The sequence below is a fragment of the Diadema antillarum genome, unplaced genomic scaffold (genome assembly GCF_040938485.1).
Source record: "Diadema antillarum isolate AM-2024a unplaced genomic scaffold, OU_Dant_1.0 scf00000074, whole genome shotgun sequence".
NCBI lineage: Eukaryota > Metazoa > Echinodermata > Echinoidea > Diadematoida > Diadematidae > Diadema > Diadema antillarum.
In genome coordinates, this window is record NW_027270963.1 from 503279 (window position 1) to 528372 (window position 25094).

At 37.5% G+C, this 25094-nt stretch overlaps 1 protein-coding gene across 1 annotated transcript; it reads right to left on the reverse strand.

Annotated features, from left to right (window-relative positions):
* Window positions 1–6587: 6587 nt before the first annotated feature.
* LOC139717272 (abscission/NoCut checkpoint regulator-like) lies at window positions 6588–22136 on the reverse strand. Its single transcript, XM_071628766.1, has 12 exons — window positions 22073–22136; window positions 19524–19720; window positions 18640–18833; window positions 17375–17460; window positions 17204–17209; window positions 16345–16453; window positions 13031–13159; window positions 10687–10941; window positions 9668–9729; window positions 8950–9045; window positions 8267–8433; window positions 6588–6771 (listed from the first exon to the last, which is right to left on the reverse strand). The coding sequence occupies exons 1-12, from the start codon at window positions 22124–22126 to the stop codon at window positions 6705–6707; spliced, it is 1422 nt and encodes a 473-aa protein (XP_071484867.1). The 5' UTR covers window positions 22127–22136; the 3' UTR covers window positions 6588–6704.
* Between the last annotated feature and the right edge of the window lie 2958 nt (window positions 22137–25094).

The following is a 25094-nucleotide window of genomic DNA, read 5'->3' on the forward strand; positions in this document are numbered from 1 at the left end:
TGACAATTTTACAGCGATACATTGGGCATTTCTCTTGTATGCTCTTTTATTTTACATGTCGTACACGTCGTACACTTGCGCTGTTCTCATTAAAGTTTTGCTTGGTTTAGTTTGCTAGTCATGGACATAAGTTCTATTTGCCAGCGTAATTGACGTACGCACCAAGGTATCTTTGCATTAGAAAGATGGGACAATTAACGGCATGGCTTAGTGACTGCTTGGTTCTGTCTTTCCTCTTGCTCTTTCAATCTTTCTTTCTCTCTCTGTCTTTTATCGTGGTTTCAGTTTTTCTATTCTGCTATATATATATTCATCTATCTATCTATCTATCTATCCATCGACTTTTCTTTGTTTGTGTCTTTTTTCTTTCTTGTTACTGTTATCGTAATTTAAGCAAAGTGTTTAGTGAACAACTGACCTTTGTTGAAACAGTTTTCGGTTAGTTTTGTGACAACAACATTCCACGTAATACATTATGATTATCCCTCTATCCACTTGTTGTAACGTACATTTGTATATCGTTTTTGCATGCAAATTTACGCTGAACACTTTGAAAACAAAATAGTATGAGCTTTACCAGGACATAAAGCTGAATCCGTGTTTGCGTGTGTCAAATCAACGCAAGGTAGGCAATTTTTCGTCAGTTAGGACTGTGGTAGACCTGTCACAAAAGCCTAACGTTTCATCTTGCCACTAGCACACTACAGGCTGAACAGGGTAACTTCATTCCTATGAGGTAAATCGTGCAATTTCATGTCGTAACTTCTATGCCCCTTCCCCGCGGCACATTTTGATATTGCCTAATGGGGTAATAATTAGAGGGTAACAGCTATGACAAAGTCATAGAAGAAAATCCCAGGTAAGCCGAGATAAACGATCTTCCTTCAAGTCTTACAGTTGGTACTACACACTTTCAGAAATGACGGCCTCTGATTGGTCGATTGCAAAAGAAAGAAAAGCTCCAGTGACTCGAAAAAGACGTTCTAAAACCGCTGACAGTGATCACAGTAAAATGACGTCATTGGAAAGAAGAAGGAAAATCAGAACACCTCAGTGAATGCTGGGAGAGGCGTGTGTTTCAATGGTTCGACCGAATGCTGCCATCGTATAGCTTGGATACAAGCAACAGACGATCAGTTTGTGTGTAGGAGCCTATGCCGGCGGCTTGCGAGCTATGAATTTTTGTGAGTCATGTCAGTGCCCAATGATTTTTTTTTCGTATCATTTGGTTATGCATGTATATCGATTGTACATACTACTTTGATATTGATTTATGTTACAAACCCCAAGCAAATCACGATGAACTGACAATGCTATGTATGACCTTTGACTCCGCCTCGGATGTCACAATGTGTCTGCTAGAATCATCTTGGGTTAAAGGAGTGTACTACATGCCCCTCACAGCGGTAGATATTTTGTATGCAGTTTCCCCATCCTCCCCCATTCTGAAAGAATAGAAAAAGACAAATCTCTGTGTTCCCGAGCAGAAATATACTAGAAAATTGACTCTTCCTCTACATAGGTATTCTTTATTTCATGGCTATTTCACCACTGTGAGATTGGGCCATTAACATTTTCTTCAAGACATGGGCTTCTCATATAACAATTCTTTTTTTTCTTTAAATAAAGAAAATGGGTTGTAACATGGTAAAGAGCCAAGTTCTAAGAGCATTCTAGCTTGGAATGATGATGATGATGAGAATGGAGGTGTCGTGGCTGAGTGGATAAGAGCGCTCGTCTGTGAACGACATGAGCGTGGTATGGTTCGTGGGTTCGAGCCCATGCCAAGCCCGACACGTTTGCCCTTCAGCAAGGCACTTTATCCACATTGCTGCTCTCCACCCAGGAGTATAAATGGGTACCCGGTAGGATGAGAAAGCTTATGTTGGTTGATCAGCATGTGCGCGCCTGTAAAATGGCTGCGACTGGCTGGAATGCTCCCCAGGGAGTGGAGAATGAGCACTGTTAGTGCTGGTTGGAAATAATGTATCCAGTGACCGGGGTAATAATAGTCTGTAAAGCGCATTGAAACCCTGAAGTGTGTGAAATGCGCTATATAAAAAACCAGCTATTATTATTATTATAATAATAATGATAATAATAATAATGGTAAAAATAATAATGATAATAATAATGATAATAATAATAATAATAATAATAATAATAATGGCAATAATAATAACATTAATAATAATAATGATAATAATAATAATAATAATAATGGTAATAATAATAATAATAATAATGATAATGATAATAATATGGTATCATCATCTCCCACTCACTCCTGTCTCTCCCTCTGCCCCTCCACCCCCCTTCTCTCTCTCTCTCTCTTCTCTGTAAATGTCTACAAAACATTATATTTGAACACAGTATAATCCAAGATCTGTTTTGTTTCTTTGGGGATTTCTTTTTTTTCCAAAATCAAAATTTTGTATATAATAATTACATTTGCTCCAAGAACATTTTAGGATATATATTACATGCAATGGAATTGACGCAAAACATCTTACATGGTCTAGACTGGACAATTCACATGATGGTATATCTTATACAACTTGTCACAAGCTTGCCATTGTAAGCCATGTTTTTTATATGTATTACACTTTTACAGCTATATCATCAATTTCATAATTTTGTACACAACCACAACAAGAACAATGTATTTCAAAAATGGTTCAATAACAATATATTGCACATGTTTAATTACATGTCTTACATGCTAGAGTTACAGCATTTTTTTTTGTCTCTGACCTGTGCTGATATAAGATATTATTACATTGATATGTTCATGCACATGATATTACAACAGGCACTTACAATATTGAAGTGGGGGTTTTCAAGCTGTTAATTAGCATAGAAACTGAATATATTGTATTAGAGAAAGAATTACATATAGTATCAAGCATTGTATTGGCATTATACTGGAATAAGAAACTAGCATTCCATTCATACTGTGATTTCTAGATGGTATTTGTAGCTTTTGAACGTGTATTCAAGAGGAAATTTGAAGTTTGCAGTTGTACCATGTGCTCTATGATTTAAAAAAAAAATGCCTATCAAGTATTCTTTGATTGAAAAGTTCTAAAGAAAGAGAAGTATAGAATGAACACATTCCACTCTACTGTTTTTCTTTTAGTTTTCATGCTATTCGTTTGGCAACAGTTTCAATGAATAAATGGTTCAACAATCATTCCCCCCCCCCAAACCTATGCCATATGGTGTCATTGCAAACTAAAAATTTTGCATGATAGCTGATAATTCAAGTTCATGTACTACTGTATAGCAAAGCTCTTTGACTGATGTGATGTACACTCTGGTACTAGAATGCAGTATATAAATTCTAGATGCAAAAATCCCCTTGTGTAAACCGTGAAATACATTTTCTTCTCATTTCAAAGTGTGGAAAAGTGTGCACTGTAAGTTGTGTGATGCAGACAGCCAGAACATTTCAAAGGCAGATAATATGATTCATCTTTGAAGCCTTACATTTCTGTGAGACAGGCCACTTCGCTGATGGTCTACATCTCAAATCTGAGAGTCAACCCTCATGTTCAAGTCAATTTTCATTGCCCCCCCCCCCCACCCATTTTCAAACCGCACATATTTACATGGCACAACAACGTAGATGATGATCAAATTACACACACATCAAATGAGGAGATCATAGTCAGTGCCCTCCCGTTATGACGAACACAGTTATAACAAAATTCCGGTTATAACGAAGTAAAAATTCAGGCTGCAACATTATCCGTTCTTTGTTTTTTATTGTTTTTTGTTCGGGTACTATGAAATTACAATATAACGAAAGAAAACCGCCGGTTCCGAGGACTTCCTTATAACTGGAGTCCACTGTACTACAGTATTATCATCATCTATGGAGTCACCCATTGACCTGCTGCCAGTTCTCCAAAGTCCTGGGATTCGTTTGTTGGTTCTCAATTTTTTTAAAACTCTTTTCAAAGAAATCCAAAGACTTAATCGTACCCTGTACATCAATGTAATTTAACAGTGAGAGATTGATCGAAATTGGACAGAAATAAAGTACTGGAACTCAGAAGCTTTTTTGCATGTATCCATGAAATACAAGTACCGCTGACAATCACATCTCCATAACTTTGGTGAAGTCCTGATGTCTACCCTCAATGGTGTCCCAGCTGCTTATGGATAAAATATCTTCACTTAACTTTCTTCTTTGAAATGAATCCAAAACAAAACAAAAAAATTGTGTCTTTAACAGTTTATAAAGTCTATACAATGTAGATAAAATGATTCGGCAATAGCATGAATACAATTCTTTTAATGGAAGTTATAATATGCTCAGTGTAATCATCAAAGTGTGGGAAAAAAAGTATATTATGTTATCTTGTGAACAGCAATGAAAAGTTTGAGACAATGACATCATTACCTATGCTTTTGTGACACTGAAAAAGATATCACCAATTGGTGAAGGTGTGAAGCTATTGTATTCCAGGACTTTGTGGATCACCACTGACCCTAGGATTACCTTTCCTTGGTGTTTGTTCAATCTATTACTTCAATCTCCCTTCCATACTTGATCCCCTCCCTTCTTATGACATACAACCTACGCTGTACCCCTTTTAAAGCCCCCCCCCCCAAAAAAAAAGTTATATGTTATGCAGGGCTCCACACTAACTTTTTTTCTTGGTGGCCCGATGGGGCCACCAAAATCATCAATTTCCAATTTATTTTTGGTGGCCCATGAGAAAATTTGGTGGCCCCCCAAAAAACAATAAAAACATTAAAAGTCCTGTTTTGTTTTTTTAATGAGTCAAATATTTGAGTTTTATCATAGTAAGAATTGGAAGCTGGATATATCTACTCATAAATAAACCTCAACAAACTCGCAACACTTACTCTCAGACACTCATTCAGTCCTTTTCAATCATCCTTTAAACAAATTTAACTGCTAATTTCCGGCGCAAAAAGTTATGAATTTATTGACATACTTTTCAAAAGATTTTGGTGACCCAAGGCGGGCCACCAAATTTGCCCTTTTTTAAAATTTGGTGGCCCGACTTTCATTTTTGGTGGCCCCGGGCCACTGGGCCACCGTTAGTGTCGAGCCCTGTGTTATGTCTTTGTATCAAAGCTCATGCCCCCTTTAATTCAATTTTACTCCACTAGTTTGCTGTAACTGGTAGAGCAGTTTTCAGCAGCCCTTTTTTTCTTTTTTTTCATTCCATAACTTTCTCATATTTTGTCCAATCATATTTACAGTATTAATGGTCTGTTTGTTTGACTCCCCATACAATTTAGGCCAACTTGAACTTAGTGTGAAATTTCAATTTAAATCTATTCCCCATTTCACCATTTCACAGGGGGTCTCCACAGCTTACAGTTGTTCATAGATATTGTACTACACCAGACATGCAAATAGCTATACACAACGTCCAAAGAAAGATAGTATCAATTATGTCATACTGACATCAACTAGAAAGCATTAGGAAGTATGTAAGGCACAAATCATGGAGCTTGCCTGTACATGTACAACTCAAGTTTAAAATTGCCTTTTGGCACACATTGCATACAACCGTGAATAACAGGACGTGTTGCAAGATTTATTACCAGCACTTCCTTCAGTGCATGGAGGACAATCATTAAAGGACAAGTTCACCTTCCTATACCTGTGGATTGAGAGAATGTACATAGCAATATTAGCAGGACACATTAGTGAAAGTTTGAGAAAAATCGGACAATCGGTTCAAAACTTATATGGATTTTTAAAGTTTCAGTGCCGCCATCACTGAATAAGAAGACTAATGCAGCTTGTAAAGTCATATGTGTAGAATGATATAAAGAAACTATAAAGAAAATTTAACATATTTTCACTTCTCTCACATAAGAGAGTACTTGACTTGCCTCTCTCAGAAGCAGTAGAAATAATATTACCTTTAATATACGTCAGCAACATGTTGAGGAAATGTGTACTTTTTCAAAAGTGAAATTTTGGGGAATTCTCTTTATATTCCTTATATTGTTCTACAAATGTGACATCATAAACTGTAGTAGTCTTCCCGCCCACCAGTGACTGCACAGAAACTTTTAAAGACTCATAAATTATGAACAGATTATCTGATAAACCTAAAACGTCACTGATTTGTTCTACTGATATTGCTGCATGAACTCAATCCACATGTATATTAAGGTGAATTTGTCCTTTCACCACTAACCCCCCCCCCAAAAAAAAAAAAAAAAAAAAAAAAAATGTTATACAGATATGACAATAGCACAGCTCACTTCCTTATCTCAACTATAAACCAGAGGCATTAGCCAGGTTACTTTAACAAATTATCATTATTTTTTGTTTGATGCAGGTTTGAAACCCATCAGTGGTTTAGTCTACTTCTTCATGTTATATATTCATCAAATTGGGCTTTAAAAAACAACTAAAAATAAGTACATGTATAACTTTATGAATCCATATGATTGTGCAAAAAAAAAAGAAGAAAACATCTTCAAATGACCTCACACCATTCAAGAAAAAATAAATGTTCATGCTTTTTATTCAATCTCCATTCATTTTTGCAGCAGAATATATGAAATTTGTTTGAGAAGTTGAAGCTTAACTTCATCAGCTTCTGAAAACAGGAACCCTTGTCACCTGTGATGTAGTACTTAACAGACTCTACACTTGGCACATATGAGAGATACAGCTAACACTGACAGCCAACAAGTTCTGTTCATTTCCGTGATGGTTTGAAGGCTTTTACCTCGTGGCTCTCAATACCATAGTCCCTGTGTCCTTCCCTGTACAAAAGAAACAACAAAATGTTGCAATACACGATATTATGGATTGATCAAATACCACAGTGATTGGATGAACATGATCATGTGATAGTGGACTGTTTATAATGGACAGAACATTCTGGTATGTTCTAGGACCTACTGTGAGAGAACAATTTTATATAGCAAATGGTGAATGATTTCACACAAAAGAATAACAATATATTAAAGCTGAATTGTTACATTAAATTTTTGCGTTCTGTGCAATTTACATCAATGAACACCGATCAACATGTACAGAAATGTGATCTGGGTAAGCAGCTTATTACAAAATTGGATACACACTGCAAGTATGAGGCGTGAACATTATTCATCACATGCTGGTGATGCTGATAAAATAGCTAACTTAGAAAATTGTAGAAGGTGCAGTCAAACCTGTATAATAGTGGCCAGCTGTTGTAGATGAGGTGGCTGCTCTAGATAGGGTCCTTAACATGGCTTTTCTCTTGGGGGGGTGGGGGGAGGAGTTTAGTGGCCATGTACATTAGGTGTCCGCTATAGACAGGTGGCCATTAAAGCAGGTTTGACTGTACTTTCATGCATTGATCAAAAAATGTTTTGACAAAGGTCCAACCCAAATAAAAGAACTAATGCTGACTCCTGCTTTGGGAACATAAAGAATAATCTAATCTCAGGGTTTAAAATGCTTATTTGGGGAAATTTTAAGTCCCTCAAGTTCCTCTCCCTAATAATCATTTTGAACTCTTTGGGTGAGCTGGATCATTCTAAATCTGTGAACATGTATTTCATAGTGAAACCACCAAATTGTTTAGTATGAATATATTCATTTTATTTTGTGGGCCTGCAAGTGTCAACATCTTGTAGAGAGGAAGGTGGATGGAGAGAAAAATGTACATGTACTGGTTTCCAATGACTCCTTGCATCCAAACTGATCGAGGTATAGAGATAATTCCCTACATGAGTGTAGTTCAGGAAACTTTACTGAAACCTGAGCTAGTTGGGGTGGAAGAGGAGGAGAGGTAAGGTTAAGTTTCTTGTCAGACATATAAGGAGAGCCCACTTGAAGCCCTCGTAGGGTGGGTACTCATAGAGTGGGAAGGTGGGCCCGCTTTGAGCATATTCGAGAATCCCCATGACCAATAGTGTGAAGCTTTATCATTGATCTCTACACACAGCTGAAGAATTATCTAAAGACTGGAGTTGACCGTTACCAATGAGCACATACATGTATTCGCTTACATGTGGCTGACGATCGCTATTCGTGGTGTTGAATGTACCTCAGTGAACAGCACATGAAAACCAATGTGATTGAACCACCCATGTTTCAACAAACTACCGGATCTTTAATAGAGGCGCACACACACACAAAAAAAAATTGCTCAGCCTTTACAGATAAGGTCTTACAGTCCAAGACAGTCCACTTCAAGAGGCTGCAAGGTGTGTCTCCACTGTCCCCCCCCCCCCCCCCTCCTTTCCCCCCTCCTTTTCTCTCTCTCACCTGAAGCAACGCTTACAGTAGAGATCACCATCGCAGTCAAGGCAACGCAATGTGGCGTCCTCGTTACAAATGCAACACCAAGGTAGCTCATCCAGATCTGCTGCTGGTTGTGACCTGTCTGGGTCGGAGTCTACCATTTTGGACTCGGGGAGATGGGAAACAGTAGTCTGTAGCATAACAGTGATCAAAAAAAAAAAAATCAAGCCATCCCTTGGTGCTTTGAGAGGCAAGCACATATTCACATAAATTCCTGTAAAAAGTGTCATAAGATGACGAGTACATGCAGTCAATTTGAGTTTATAGATAAACTGTTACACTCAAAAGTAAATTTAAGGCTCAAAGTGAGTGACAAAGCATGAGAGCTTTAAAATCAAATGGATATACTGTTTCGGATATGATCTTCAGACAAATTTGCAATAGAGGAGTAATGCCTTGTTTTCCACGGGAATGAAATCTAGGTTACAACTTGATATTGCATAAACAGATGAAGTGAGCAATCACTTTAAAAAAGTAGACTACAAAACATTACGATACTTCAGCATGTTACTTGTTTCTCTACTTTGTATCCAGTTAAGAACAGAGATGCTGCCTGCAGTGCTCTCTAAAACGACATGATGGCTACTTATATTTTATTTTCTACATAACAACAGCTTTTTAAACAGTAGTAAACCACTAAAACTCACATTCTGGCTGCTTTTATTGCTATCTTTTGGTTTCCTCGTAGGCACATCAAAGCCATCAGCTGCTACATTGTCATCCAACTTGCTCTCCTCAAGGAGCTGGGGGTGCGAAAGTTTGGAGAAATATGAAAATTCAACACCAACAATTGAGAGCAATGCAAGATCAGACATCAAAACATTCAAACAACTATTTCATGGCAAACTGATAGTGGAATCACAATGCCAAAAAAACTCCAAATACAAATACACTGCTTACCAAATAGATATACAGATCACTCCTTATAAAGCCATATATATTCCATTTTCAGAAATGCACTGGGAAGGGTCTATTTTACATTTTGCATAAAATGAATATATCAAAAATACCCCACCCCCCCCCCCAAAAAAAAAAAGAAGAAAAAAAAACCAACAACAACAACAACAACAAGGTGCCACTCATATACTGATATCTAGTCACATGCAAGAAATGGCATTACTCTTTTTTTTTCTTTTTTTTTTGGGGGGGGGGGGGTTATATTGTTGACACTGTTCACAAATCTTTCAGTCTTAAAATACACAGTTTCACACATTAATCATCATCAGTATTGACTTGATGTTGACTTACAATAATTAGTCCTAAGACAGAGTTTGTAGACAATCTTGTGTGAGAATTCCAATACTGATATTAAGTGTATCAATTCAATTTTTACAACTAATTGATCCCCCCACAGGAGATAGTTACCTGTTTGATGAGCCTTTGTGAGGCTTGCTCTTCATCTTCATCATCCATCAAGCCAACATCATCTGGTAAACAGAATGGATGCAAATGGTATTAGATATTCATGATGGTTTGTCATCACACTGTCATAGAGCTTGTAGAGGACGTTGCCATAAGAGATACTATATACTATATACTATACCATAAGAGTTATTTGTATCATAAGGTTGTCTCTCCAAGCTCACTCCAACACAAGGGATGCAATATTGGAGTGATGTTCCCATAATGCATACTACATTTTCAACACTTCTAATGCTTCCTGCAACCTACGTCATTCTCACAGTGAGAGTAAATGCACACATCATGTAGTAAGTACATGTACATGCCTCAAACAAGTCAATGTTAGTTACAAATGTGTACAAAACAGCAACAGAATATTACATCAAAATTTTCTGTGACAAGAACTAACCAAATACACAAAATGTTTATGTTCTGGCACTGATTGAGTCAACCGAACTATGTACATAGGGGCAGAGGATAACACAGACGTTCCAGAAGACTTCCCCGTTACTATATTATAACAGAGGTTTGAATTCACAAACATTTGACTGGCCAGTCTAATACTTTAATGAGACAACCTTTAACACTGCCCCTCACTGTACTTTATGCAATATCGCCCTCTGTTGGTCAATCTTGCACAGAAAGAGACAGTGTCTCATAGAGCAGCAAAACATGAAGCAATAATAAATGACCATTCTAGATGACATTTACAATCCCGACTATATCATCACTAATACAAAGCATTTACTCTACACCAAGATTGAAAAAAAAATGCATGCTTGGAAAGATAATCAAAATATTTCAACAATTTGTCAATACATAGAATTGAATGAAAGTACAGGTAGATGAATTGTGACCCATCATCCTACTGTTAGTTTCACAGATTCTTTTGAATAGACCAATGCAACAAAGAAAGAAGGAGGAAAATGAGGGGAAGAAAAATCCCCCATAGGACTATAGGCCAAGGAGGCCAGACGACTCACAAGAGGCTTCCGATGATTTGTTGGATGACGGGTCTCGCTGCTGGAGCTGTGCGAGTCTGTCGGAGATTGCCGCATCCTTCTTGGCACTCTCCTCCTCCTGGGCAATCTCCATCTTCGCCTCCTCCATCAGTTTCTTGGCCTCCTCCGCAAGTCTCTTGGCGTCCTCCTCTGGATCTCTCTTCTCACCTCCTCCTCCTCCTCCTCCTCTTGCCTCATCATCTCCATTTGCAGGCTGTGACCATGGCTCTGAATTGTCTAGTGATTGGTCATGAACACACAATACACAGATTCTCAGAACGAGTTGATAAAAAAAAAACACAACTTCAATCTTTCATACCTGCACTGATTCAAAACTCAAAGCCAAATCTCCCTCTCATCTGCATGCAAAACATTGCAATTCAGGACACAGTCCTGACTATGAGGGACGACTAGTATACATCTATGACGGAACATCCCATTGAGCAGGAAAACAAAATCCAGCATAAGAATCAAACAGACTAGCCTAGATTAAACTGTCAACAACTTTTCCTCTGTCATCATACAATGATTTGCAGCAAGTAGCAAAGATCTTGGTTGTAGTTCTGGGAATAGCTCAGTGTAATCTGCTCAGGAATATAGACGAAATCATTTAATTCATGCAATTCAAAAATTCAAAGATCTAAAGACTCATAACTGGACGAAACATGATCACAGGTTTGTGATGCAATTACATGATTTGTTTTTATTTTGGAAGAGTAAAGAAACAATTATACTAGTATTCAATGATGATTATCAATATACTTTCTTGAACAAATTTATTTTGCCTTCTACATATTGCTCATTCTACAGGCAAAAGAATAATGTCTTGACAAACTGGACAAACACCTATAACATGTTTCTTCATATACATTCTATCATAGCAGAGATACCACACACTTGATTCAACATTAGTTATGCATTCAATAACATTGGACAAAAGACAGTTACTGTAAAACATGATATATTCGCGGCATGAATTTTTCGCGAATTGGAGCCGACGGCCTTTTTAGCGGCATGAAATTTTCGCGAACTGGAACTGGTATTCAATGCATATAGTGTAGAAAAGAACTTTCGCGTGCATTTTAATTTCGCAAATCTTCGCGCTCGCGAAATTCGCGAAATTAAAATGCACGTGAACATTTCTCGTTTTACAGTACACTGCAAGAGCTTGGTAAATATAATGTCCTTGCTGGCATGTCATGTTTAATTGTTTGCTTTCTTGTTTTCTGCAACTACATTTTGAGATGACTCTGCAATAATCCATTCACCTTCCAAGGCTGGCAAGGGCATTTCATATGTTTGGCAAACATTCCAAACATAAAACAGACATCTGTTCTATCTTCCCTTTGAGCCATGGCTCTGAGCCAAGGAATATCTTAAAGCTGCAAGGACATCAAACTTCAAGGAAGTTTACCAACAAATTTCAATCGATGAGGCCAAACATGGCATGATAATGACATTTTCAACCTCGTCAGACTTGCAACTGAGAAAATCCAACCTCTCTGAAGCAGGCATCACGCTGTCCCAAATTTGAGCAAAGGTGGACACAGGATAAAAGTAATGTTCCAAATTCAGCTCTTATAAACATAGCATACAAATACATAAATATGTAAACAGTGGGTCATTCATTAGGGCATCTTGAGCCATTGTACGACTGCCAGTGGAGTTTTCCAGGCTCCAACAGCAACTTCGTGAGTGATGGCAAAATCTTGGTGTAGCCATTGCATTTTTTTTTTCTTGTGTCCTTTTGGTAAACTTCTAATAATAAAGATTCAAATATTTGTGTAGCCTTTGTGTGTGGTGCAGATGCCATTGTGTGACTTTCTGTGCTTGCTTCGCCTGCTGATTGGCTTTTTGACCATGTGTGGGGGGCCAACTTCATATTCAGGGCCAGTGCGATGGGGGGGGGGGGGGGGGGGGGGCTTGGCCTCCCCTTTTTTTTTGCATAATACATAGAAATACATAGAGTCTAATCACTTCGGGGCGCCTCCCCCACTGTTTTTACCTTGGAAGTGGCACAAGAATTTTTTTTCTTGCTTTAACCCTGGAAGTAACAGAAAATTGTGCTGATGCCCTTTTCTGTTTTGTTTGTTTGTTTTGTTTAATTGTTGTTGTTGGTTTTGTTTTGTCTTGCTTTGTTTTTTGCTTGTGAGCTGATGAAACCCAGAAGCAGCAGCAGCAGAAAATGCAAAGGAATCGACACCAAAAATCAAAAGTGGGTCCCCACTTTTAAAAACGCAGCACCTACACTGCCATTGCCATGTTGTGTCAACTTTGGGACAGCGTGACACCATCTTCAAGAATGAAAAGAAGCCATGCATCCTACCAGGGTGACCTCCAAGCAGCTTCTTGGCATCCTCACTCAGCTGTTGCAACTCCTCCTGGGATGGGATGAGGGGATCCTGTGACAGGTGGGAGTGACCTGGATTGGGGGCGTGAGATGACGCCATGGGCCCTGGACAGATGTTGATGACAAGGTTGCAGGCGAAAGAATACATATGAAATTGTGAGACTGTGACTGAACATTGTAATATCATTTAAGTAAAAAACACACAACCAAGCAGAAATTGTAGTCATTTTAACAAATGAATCATCTTAAAATTATTAGTGATAACCATTGTTACGAGTAAAACTCTTCAAAATGCTAATTGGTTTTTGCTGTAACAATGGCAACAACCTGTTAATTTTTCTTGTATTAACGTGACATTCCACTCTGTGTGCATGTTGTCTTGAATGAATATTGTACAATTGCCCCAACAGAATAGTAGGAGCTTTATCAGCATTGGACAAAAAGACAAAGAAAGTTATGGAACAGTGAAATTTCATATATTCATAACAAAATATCCATAATAAAATTTATGATTTTCATACTTTCATCTAATTTTGATGAAACTTTCAGATTTGAATGCATGATTGCACGTTTGATCCCATCTGGTCAAAAAAACAAACAAACTACATTTCTGTTGTTTGGTGCAGTATCTTTTTTATTCTAACATTTTGCTATTCATTGTTTATGTTTCATACAGTAAAGAAACAGGTCCCTTTCATTTGAGTGCCCTGTAGTTGATGTATCGGAAATCACTAATTTGTTTCTGCTGCAGGATTGTCATAAACCTCTCAATCAATCACTACAATGATAAGAGATACCTAGATTGACAGCACATTTTAGAAGATTGGAGTTCCTGTCTAACTGTACATGCATTACAATAAATGACATATATAGAACATTTGTGTAAACTTCTTCCAGATTCTGAGTGGATTAAATGAAGAAAAAAAAAATCAATTTCCTCTAATCTTTCTCCAAGATACATATAACTTTTAAAACATGGTGCAAATTTAACAAAATGATCCCCCCCCCCCCCCCCCCCCGAAAACACCCCTAGGGCTGGATGTGTTATTCAAAAGTCAACTTAAACGATGGAGTGGAGTTTCCTTTCAATCTTATGCATGTCCACGCATGAAAACAAGCGCCAAAATTCTAACTGTCGACAATTATGTCAAATTTTTCTGCACACTTTCACTCTGACAAGAAAAAAAAAAAGGTCTTTCATGTACAACAAGATTGTACATTTGAAGACATAAACCAGTTCATACATAAACAGATTCATTTCCAGACAGAGAGGCTACAGATAAGTTTAATATATCCACAGTTATGACAATGTGCTAACCAAAGAATGATCAAAAACAGGAAGTAAAAGAACCCACAGACACTCGACGGATAAAAGAAAAGCTATGGATGCACCTTATTTACATGACAATTTACAAGACGACGTGAATGCTGTTAAGATCTGGGCATACCAAAGGTTGAGCCGAGAACACATTGTAAGGCATGGTCTGCAAATATTCAGAGTAAACACCCTTGCATTCTAGCCTCGGCTAGCTTTCTGTTAGATGGTATCTGACATTTCTTTTCAAACTGAAGATCCTTGTTTGTTTTAGCTGCTGCATTGAAATAAATTCATATCAAACATAATATCATCCATAGATATGTTTTTCATAATTTGCTGTCACTGAACACACTCCAATATATTGCATTTTTACACAATGCCATGGCTCCTCTCACGATGTGAGTGCGTACTCAATTGCTAGCATTAGTACATCGTTCAAACGATGATGATATTCACTGTGACACGACATTTGCTCCTGCGACAGCTGCTCTAGTCCTACTATCTCCAAGGAATTTAATAGAGTTAGGGTTGTGACAGGGTTTCAGGTTTAGCTTGATGTGAGGATTAGGATTAGGGTTAGGGTTGTGTTTGTGGGTAGAATACATTTTTGGCTTATCGTGCAGGTATTTCATGGAAGCAATAAATTGTCATAGGAGCAAATGTCACAGAACTGATATTGAAGGACACAATTTCTGATATGACGGGACAGCATGCCTAGGCTGTCTCCTCCAGCATGCTTGAAGTGTGTGAAGCTTCTGTCGAGCATACGCTGTTGATAATAAACATGTGATATTTGCATAAACTTGTACATGAATACGCAATTTCAATGCCATACACATATCATACCCACACAAAGGTGACACAATAGCTTTTGTGTTCAATGCACTCTTTAGAGTATAGAGTGAGAGACTTCATTGTTCAGCACATGCAACTCATTTCTCACATCAGTGGGTAGGAATAAGGGTAGGCATTATTTTGGTGATCATTGTTGCAATGATTAAACAAATACACTATTCAGAGCTTTTCATACTATTTTGCTACTTCATCGTACTGAATTTATATGTAGTTACAACATACAAGTTGTAATAGCGTAGAGTATTCAAGACATGCATAGTTTTTTCTTCGCCTTTGAGGAGAAAGAAACTAGCAATTCAATAGACCACTACATATGGATTTCCACATTTGGATCCAGCATGCCAGCATTAATTGTTGGTGTATCATGTGAGTTAGGTCAATTCTTTTTTTTTTTCAGTTGCAAAGGAACAAAGGTATGCATTTAATCTATCAGTGTACTCATCTACCTGGTATTTAAATACATTTAAACTTGTCTTGGCAGCCATTTTTAACATATTGCCACTCTTACCCACCATCAAATGATAAATAAAAAAAATGCATGAATAAGTAAAGCCAATATTCTAATGAATAATGAAAATGGAAGAAAAAAAAATCAAAATATACCATAAATATTGATAATAATAGTCAACTGTCTTTATTGGCCAGCAGCCACCTAATATGTCTCTCATTGTCAAGACTGTATGAGTATAATTCAGGGAATTGGTGCTTGTAAGACAATTTTGGGGGTGGTTGAATTTACAATCAGGAACTACTGTGACTAAATGGCAGGTTCAGTATCATTTCCTTTTAAGCAGAAAAGTTGGTGACTTCTAACCACAACAACGATATGTTGCGCATTTGTGTTACAAAAGTATATATTTTCACAAGATCCTAATTTTGCGAAGATGAATCAACTCACTAAATCTGAACATAAAAACATTGCAAGGTGTATACCACGTATACAGTATTTCACCATTTGTATATCAGCACAACTGATCTTGACTATAAGCCTTTAGTGCGAGTGCTTGTGCTAATATCTCTGTGCTGAAGAAACTGAATCTCACATAATGTCATTTTCATGTTTAACAAAAGCACATGAAAATGAAATGAAATTACATTTCTAGCCCTACTCCTGTACCTGGCTGGGGGATTTCCCTTCCTTCCAGTTTGGCATCCAGGGCAGCCTCCTCTGCCATCTGGTCCAGCAGGTCATCGTACTGCTCCTCCATTGTCTTGGCTGCCTGTGGCTGAAAAGCCTTCAGGGCATGAGAAAACAGGCACATAGAGGGTCATGACATTGGTGGCCCATTTCATGAAGAAATTTGCGATTATCATTTCGGTGCAATAACACAGCTATCATGGTTGCATCACACACAATGTAAGCTCTACATAGGTTTAAAAGAGTCACATTAATCCAGCATTCTATGATTACAATCATAACATCTTTATCATGGCCACATGAGAGCCACATTCTCTGAAAGAAATGTCAAATCCATTTTACAATTTGTCTGCAATGTCAGTTCAACACGCACACTTTCATAATCATAACAGTTTATCTTTGACCCATGTACATCTTAAAGCATCTACAACCCAAAGTAACAACATATTGGTTACAGGGTCTATGCACTGCAAATGCATGGTGATTTGTGTTGATTCATGATACTCTCATCACATCACATATGTTGCAAAACAAATATCTAGATACATCCCATACATCTTATAATAATTTTTCTACTATTTTTTCTTCATACTGCTTAGATACACCCACAAAAACCCTTCCAAACCAATATTCTGCCAGCGACCTCATCTGTCAATCATTGCTGAAGTACCATCATGTTTAAGTAACAAAAGACATTGGAATGTACCTTCCATTCCACAGAGCATAACTTGCATGTTTCTGTGTTACTAATGTGACTAACAAAAGACATTGCAGGGGAACATACAAGTTATGCTCGGTCTAGGGGAAGGTGCATTCCAATGTCTTTTGTTAATCGTACCAGTACCTTAGCAACTTCAAAGATTATTATAGAATATATGGACTATATCTATATGTTGTTTTGCCACATAAGGGATCTTGAGGGTATCATGAATCAACACCACAAGTCAACATGCTTTTTAATCTAAGTGTCACATTTTTTAACCGTGACTGCTGAATGTCCTGTACTCACTCGTTGCTGTCCTGTCTGGGAAGCTGGGGGAAGGCCTTTAAGCTTTCTTAGTCTCTCTTCTATTTCAGACTCGGAAGCACCGGGTCCTTTGAGCAAAGCAGTGGAAGACACAATTAATGTGGCACATTTGCAAGATTTTCCAACAAGCGGACATCGCTTCAGCATGACACATTGCAGGTTTTTGGTTGAATCAAGATGCTCTGACAGCTACATGTTCAACCTGATTAAAATAAACTATGCTGCTTCTCCTAACTCAATCTGGCATATACTATTATCATGTCCTCTCAACTTGTTATATTCATTCATACCAATAGATATCACCAGCAATTATGATTGCTATAACAATTCAAAAGAAATATTATATTCATAACATATTGCATTTAGCTGTATAAAGTTGCTGTAAAACTACCTGTATGTGAGCGAAAAATCAAAGTAGAAAACCCTTATCAGAAGTGGAGATTTTTCAAACTCTGTGATCTTTTTGGATCACACACACACATACACACACACACACACACACACACACACACACACACAAAGGTTTTTCCCATTCCCAGTGGAAACATTATCAGGCACAAAAATTACAATTATATAACCAATTAGTTACCTGAAATGACAGCGTGGGTGAAATGTCAAAAGTGAACGTCACAGGCCATCGATTTAAATCAAGATGCCATTTTTGGAAATTACTTTCCTTTAAGTCCAACAATGATTTTACTGGGTCTTATAAATTGGACCCCTCCCCCCAACATTTGCACCATAATTCTGCAACGCGCAAAGATTTTGCCACACCATTTCATGACTTTTTTCATATAAACAAGCAAATGAACAAATGAGTGATAAAGACGTTCCAGTCAAGCTTTTCATAGCTTATGACGATCCACACAAATGTATTATAACATATTCCGTGTACAAACTGTGTGCATATTTGTGAATAAAATAATGCATACGCCATATATTTCGCGAGTCTAAATGTTTGCGAATCGGGAATTCCCGACGATTTCGCGAGTGGTTAAATTTGCGATAGTGGAGTCTTGTAATGAATGGAGAAATGTACATGTGCACGTCACATCCACATCGGGATCAGAGTCAATATTTTCGCGTGTCTTTAATTTTGCGAATAGCACCTGACTCGCGAAAATAAAAACCTCGCGAAATATTCGGCGCATACAGTATGTACAGTGTATATATGCACTTTGTGAATAAATCATATCAAATCAAATAGATAACGATAATGATGACTGATATATTCACACTTCTCTCACTTTCTTTCTTTTTCCTGTCTTCCTGAAGCTTTTCCAGCCTCATGGCAATTTCTCTGTCCTGGGGAGACAAGTTCTTGTACTTTGCGGCAGGTTTCCCTTGGGAGGATGACAAGTGGGGCTGGATCTGACCCTTGACCATTGATGACTTGCCCCCAGTTCCTGTCTGCTCTCTCTGCTGCAGCGCTGCCACCCTCCTACGTAACATTAAAGAGAAATGCTAATATTCAAGGGAGACTGAATAAAGATGTTTTAAAAAATTACAAATTATATTCACAACTATCCATGCTTTTACATCACAAAGACATTTCAAGAAAGATTTGTCCATACTCATATTGGTATTCACCTTTAATATTGTATGATAACACATGTTCGCTACAATGATATAGTTTGTTCGAGAGAAAAACACAAGTTAGACCCAATATTTTTTTTAGACAAACAGGCCAGACCAAGTACACATTCTGGATAATGGAAATAGAATATCAAATCAGATCTCAAAGGATGTTTGATATTAAAATTCAAAGCATAAAACACAAAATCTTAATCTGATCACTTGTACATGCCTGTATTGTAGTTGTAAACATTGTACTTTTCACAAACGTACTGACCTCACAGCTAAAAGCAAGCTCAATCATATTGTCCATCAAAAGGGTATGTATTAACTTTTTTTTTTTAGCTAGCTCTGCATATATTAGGTTGAAGCTGCTTGCTTGTGCATGATCTCCATTTTTCATCAGTTGCTTCAATAATGAATTACTATTTTATCCTTCAATTTGGAGGGATTGTTCCAACTAAAAGCAGTGATGCAATTAAAATGTTTTTTGAAATACACACCAAACAAAAATCAACGTGAAACACAGAAGAAAGTCATCTACATGAAGGCATACTTCTTGAAGTTCTCTGGAGGAGAATATCTGGCTTCGTTGTGCCTGTTTTCTTTCTGCGGATCAGGCTCGGTGTTTTGGAGTAACTTGTAACAATCCCGGCAGACATTTTGCTTCTGAGTTGGATCCCGCTTGGGAATGACAGCTTTGTGTGGCAAGCAATTCTTACAGTAGATATGACCACAGTTGTGACATGAATGCTGAAAAAGAAAAGAATATATATTTGTGTAAAGGTGAGGAAGTAGTTTCACATGGAAATTTTCAACATTCTGACTTCTGCCCATCGATTAGTTTGATACTTTTGCCAACTGGTTGACATAGAGCAAAATTACAGTGGAATACATCCTTATCACAGAAGTGTTTCATCAGCGCTCACTGGATACAATGTACATCTCATGACTCAAGAGGAACATTTGGGAAGGGGGGGGGGTGAGAATTAAAAAATCACTGGAGACATTTGCCTGTTATTTTTCAAATGATGTTAAGCAAGGGAATTTTTGTTGTTGATGTTGTTTTCAGAGAGAGTATAGTTACAGCGATTTCCTATTTTTGCTGTTACTTTCTGTGAATAAGACCTTGTACTCGGCCATACTGTATGCTTCTAATCCCAGGCTAGTTCCTTCTCTTTCCCTTGGTGTTCATAGCAGTACAGAATGAGCAGATCGTCTCATTCATGGAACTCTTGCGCCCCCCTCTGGATCCGCCGCTGGTATCTGACATCACTCAAATTTGCTTAAAAAATCAACACCAGCCATCTCTGGCAAGAAGAAAATGAAGTTCTAAGCTTCAGTGCATGAAAAAACTGAGTAAAAAATCCTTGTAAACTTCATCTAGATGAAATAACATACACTGATGCTTGACATCATGGACATGCATACATGTACATGTACATGCATGTAGAAGCATACAACATTTTTCACATACATTATATACAATGTATCTGCTGTAGGCTTTATTCACTGGACACTTTCTCTACTGATTCTCTCTTACCATAGACACTATACCTTATATGTGAGCCAAGTCAATTGTCGAATATATTTATTTCTGCCCAAAGTCCTTGCCCCCATTCGGTGCTTTTAATATCTACCTGTATATCATTTATGACAATCTTACCTCAGATTTACGTAATGTGACAGCGAGAATAGCAAGCAGTCATATTAGTTACCCTTTGAGGTTTAAGCTCTTGTGCCAAAATTTGATCGAGCACAAAAGCATAGGTTTCTACACATGTAGGGGGCGGTCAAATTTTGGACGCCATTATGGTCGAATTACTATGTATGGGCAGCTTGCTTTACAGTGTACATTGTATGCTGCTTCATCATTTCATAATGGCTCACAATGACATCTCACAAGATGCAATGATACTATCGATATTGACCGAAAGATCGGTCTGTATCTGGTCATCGGGGAAAAGTTCTGCGGAGACTGCATCTGGCTTCATGGATCCTCTACGGAAGAGAGCGATAATGTCAAAAAAATAAAAGACTCCTCCGGACAGACAGATCTTTCTGTCTACTATAATTGATAATAGTCATCAATACCATGCATTAGTAGAGAATTACAATCTCTACAACTATGTCAATCCCAAATAACCCTCCCCACCACCATTGCCCCCCCCCCCCCAACACACACACAATATGCAGGGCTCCATGCTAACTTTTATTTTTTGTGGCCCAAAGGCAAACATCCAGCCTTTTTGGGTGGAACGATCAGGCCATCAAATTCTTTATTTCTGAAATTTTGGTGGCCCGACGTGCGTTTATGGTGGCCCCGGACCACCGGGCCACCGTTAGTGTCGAGCCCTGCAATATGTGTCATAATTATTATACAGGATACATGCACATTGTACATGTAAGACCTACACACTGTGTGTAGCTGGAAATTACATTATTATTACATTAACCCCTGGGCGCTGTGGATGTAAACATTCGTGTTGGGGTCGCTGGTGTGGTTAGACATGACATTGTATCAAACCGTGTACATAGAAATTCTTCTTTTGCTAATTAGGGTGAGCATAAGGGAAATTCTATGGAAAAGGGAATTCTTTCCTTAAACTTATAAAAAATTATGTGGATTTACAAATCAAATGAATGCAATGAATGTAGCTAATGGCAAAATAGAGTACAGGTACTAAAAGTAAAATTTACTACAAGTTACAACTCAAGTTAGGTTTAGATGGCATTTACAAATATATAGGAATGGTGTGAGAGGCTGGCAAGGAAGTCTCACCATTAATCAGTACTTAATACGCTGCTAATATGACACAGAGTCTAGAAAATGGAATCTAGTGCAGAGGGTTGTCTAGATCTCTTACTTAGTCTGGCATATTAAACGTTAACCGCGACCGTTAATTGGAAATGAGAAAACGGCACAACAAACATTAGCATGAATATATGGGACTACATATCGCGTAAATTACTTCACTGTTTCAAGCAGTAACGTTTACCACGACTAAACATAACAAAATGAGACACTTTATCAGAACTACGCGTGAGCACTTGATGTTATACTAAATACGAGTTGAAACATCAGCAAAACACCAATGTCTTTACCTCCTTGGTGAAAAAGCCAAACTTCGTTGCACACCCAAAACAACGCCCGTCCATGATGTTTTGACGCAGCCGCCGCTGATCGTGTACAAGAGGAGGTCATTCACCTCTAGTATTTAGTAACTACTGCCAATCCCAAGAAGCAAACATGTAGCACGCAATGTTGTTTCGCAGACTTCTACTAGTGGTGACTGGTGGTGGTGGTGGTGGTGGTGGTGGGGGGGGGGGGGGGGGGGGGAGGGGCGAAAATGTTGTCTTTTCTTTGTCTAATACCAACAAAGCATGGTTATTTTTGCAAACAAAATTATTGCTTCCCACCTCAAGCCGCCATGAGATATTCAATTTAACTTTCCTCAGTACATGTATATCGAAATGATGCTGGAAAGGAAACTCTATTGCATGCTAATCATGAAACCTCATTAAACTGTCAACCAATTGATATCAGTTCACATGACAATACTAGTATGAATAAACAGAAATAGATATTGACTTTATTTCATTATTTTGTTTGTTTTTCTTTGGTTTTGTTGAATTTTTTGTTTGTTTGTTTGTTTGGTTTTTTTTTTTTTTTTGCTTTTTAGGTGGGGTGAGGCACCCAGCCCAAAAAAAAAAAAAAAAAAAAAATCCTCCTCCTCCTCCTCCTACTGCTACCACTATCATAATTTATTATCTTTGTCATCATCATCATCATCGTCATCATCATCATCATCTTCATCATTATCATCGTAATGAAGTGCAGTTATTGTCATTTTGTCCTACCATCATAACAATCTAAAGGCATATTCTAAAAGCATAGTTGATGTCAGTCATGATATCGCTGTTCGTATGTAGTTATGTATCTTACTGTTTTTATGTCTGGGTGTATTTATTTATTCATCCATTCATTCACTAAGTCATTCATTCATTGGTTTGTTTGTTTGTTTGTTTGTTTACTTTCTTTATAACATCCCACGGGGTTGGTCAGTTCAGTTTGACTTTAATAAGATTTATACAGCATATAAATAATATATGCAACATGAATTTATGTGCATGAGTTAATTCAATTAAATTCAATTAAATTCAATCATTTATTGTCTGATTTAAAAAATACAGAAAATCTTCCTCCACTGGCAAGATAACAGAGCATAACACGACAAGAATAACAAACAGATCACATATATAAAAAGAAATGACTGATAATAATTCGACACATTATCAAACAATGTATCGTAACTAATTAAACTGAAATACTTGTACTAATGAATTGAAAAGGTATGTTTGAGACTATAAAAATAGAACATTAGAATATACTATTGATGCATTGAATCTTTCCAACATGCTGACGTCTGACTATGACAAATATATATCAAAAATGCAAAGTCATAAATACAAAATTGCACAGGCCCTAAAAATATGTTGGGAGTGAAACATGTGTGATGTACATAATGTACATTATACAGAACCCAGGGATCACATGTCACATGTGTGCCCAAGAAGAGCAGGAATAAGAAGAAAAGAATAGAGGTGGAAAAGGATGGAGAGGGTTCCATAGAACAGCTGCCTCTATGGGCACACATTGTAATACAGTGTTGTTATGCAAATATGCATGCACACGTATGCGAAAACACAAATAAAGTTATATACAACTGGAGAGTGAATCAAACAATATGAATGTCCCATGCAGATGCAAAGTCAGAATATCAAATACATGTTTTGTGTAGTTGAAATGGGAAGAAAGCCAGCCAGTATCTGCATACACTCAACAAATGAACTAAAAGAGAAATGGCAAAAAAGAAGGCAAGAAACAGAAAAAAAAGGATATAGTTTTTGAACATTGTTGAAGGTATGGACGGATGCATAATTTTGAACTTCACATAGAAGTGCATTACAAGATGTCGTCAACTATTTGAAATATGTTCTTTCCTTTTGTGCTTTTATGTTCCTTCTTTTATATTCTTTACATTAAAATGTCTTACATTGCAATAGTGGGCAAAACAGGACACAATTTTTATTTTAGTGGTAAACTGAAATTCATAAATAGAGCAAATTTACGTACATAGAATGTTGGTAGGCTTATAGTAGATTTCAGAAATTCCTAGGTTTAAAGACAACATTTTGGATCTTTGAAATTTCACATGATTTCATTTTCACAAAACATTGATATTGTTGGAAACTGCAGGTGAGATTATAACTATTTGTGAAAAAAAAACCCTGTATCCCACTTTAATGAGAAATAACGTTATCATTGCTCAGGTAGGCCTGCTATGATTCTACAATAAGGACGTCCTTATCATTTATCATCATTTTATCTTTTTGTTCATCAAGTGAAATAGTGAAGAGTATAATTTCTAGTGCTAGACTTGTGAGGACAAGAAGACCAGATCATCACCATCATTATTATTGTTATCATCACATCTATTATATTACTACCATGGCTGGCGCAGCCGTGGGGGCCGTGGGGGCCGTGGGGGCCGTGGGGGCTCGGGCCCCCACACTTTCTGTGCACCATACAAAGGAATACATAAGGTGTCATCACTTGGGCCCCCACACTTTTCTTAACCCGGAAGTACGGAAGTGGCGCTAAAATAGAAATAGATAGGGATCTTGAAGTATGGTGGCGGTAAGGTTATGTTTTTTCTCTGAAGACCTTTTTTTTTTTTTTTTTTTTTTTTTTTTGCCTGTCATCTGAAGAAACTCGGAAGTGGACGGTGCTTGTTAGCTCATGAAACCCGGAAGTGGGCCCCCACACTTTTAAACACTTACTACTGCCTTGCATCATGAACATATCATTATTATCACCACCTCACCTAATTCGAATAGAACTTCTACTGTCATGGGCAGGTGATTAATATCATCAAAAGCATTCGATAAGACATGGAATTGTAGAAACTTTTCCACCTCATATTAATATATAGCATGTGTTGATTTCACTTTGTTTTTAATAATTATAGTTTCCGTGAACATGCGTCGTGTTTCACCTTAACAAGTAATTGAGTGATACCCAGTAAAAATGAATGCTGATAACATCGCGGATTCCTGCATCAAT

Coding starts and splice junctions, on each gene's coding strand:
- LOC139717272 (XM_071628766.1), bottom strand. CDS start 22,126: ATGGACGGGCGTTGTTTTGGGTGTGCAACGAAGTTTGGCTTTTTCACC. Junction 10,942..13,030: donor GCTGCTTGGAGGTCACCCTG/GTAGGATGCATG, acceptor ACCAATCACTAG/ACAATTCAGAGCCATGGTCA. Junction 9,046..9,667: donor CACAAAGGCTCATCAAACAG/GTAACTATCTCC, acceptor TCGCACCCCCAG/CTCCTTGAGGAGAGCAAGTT.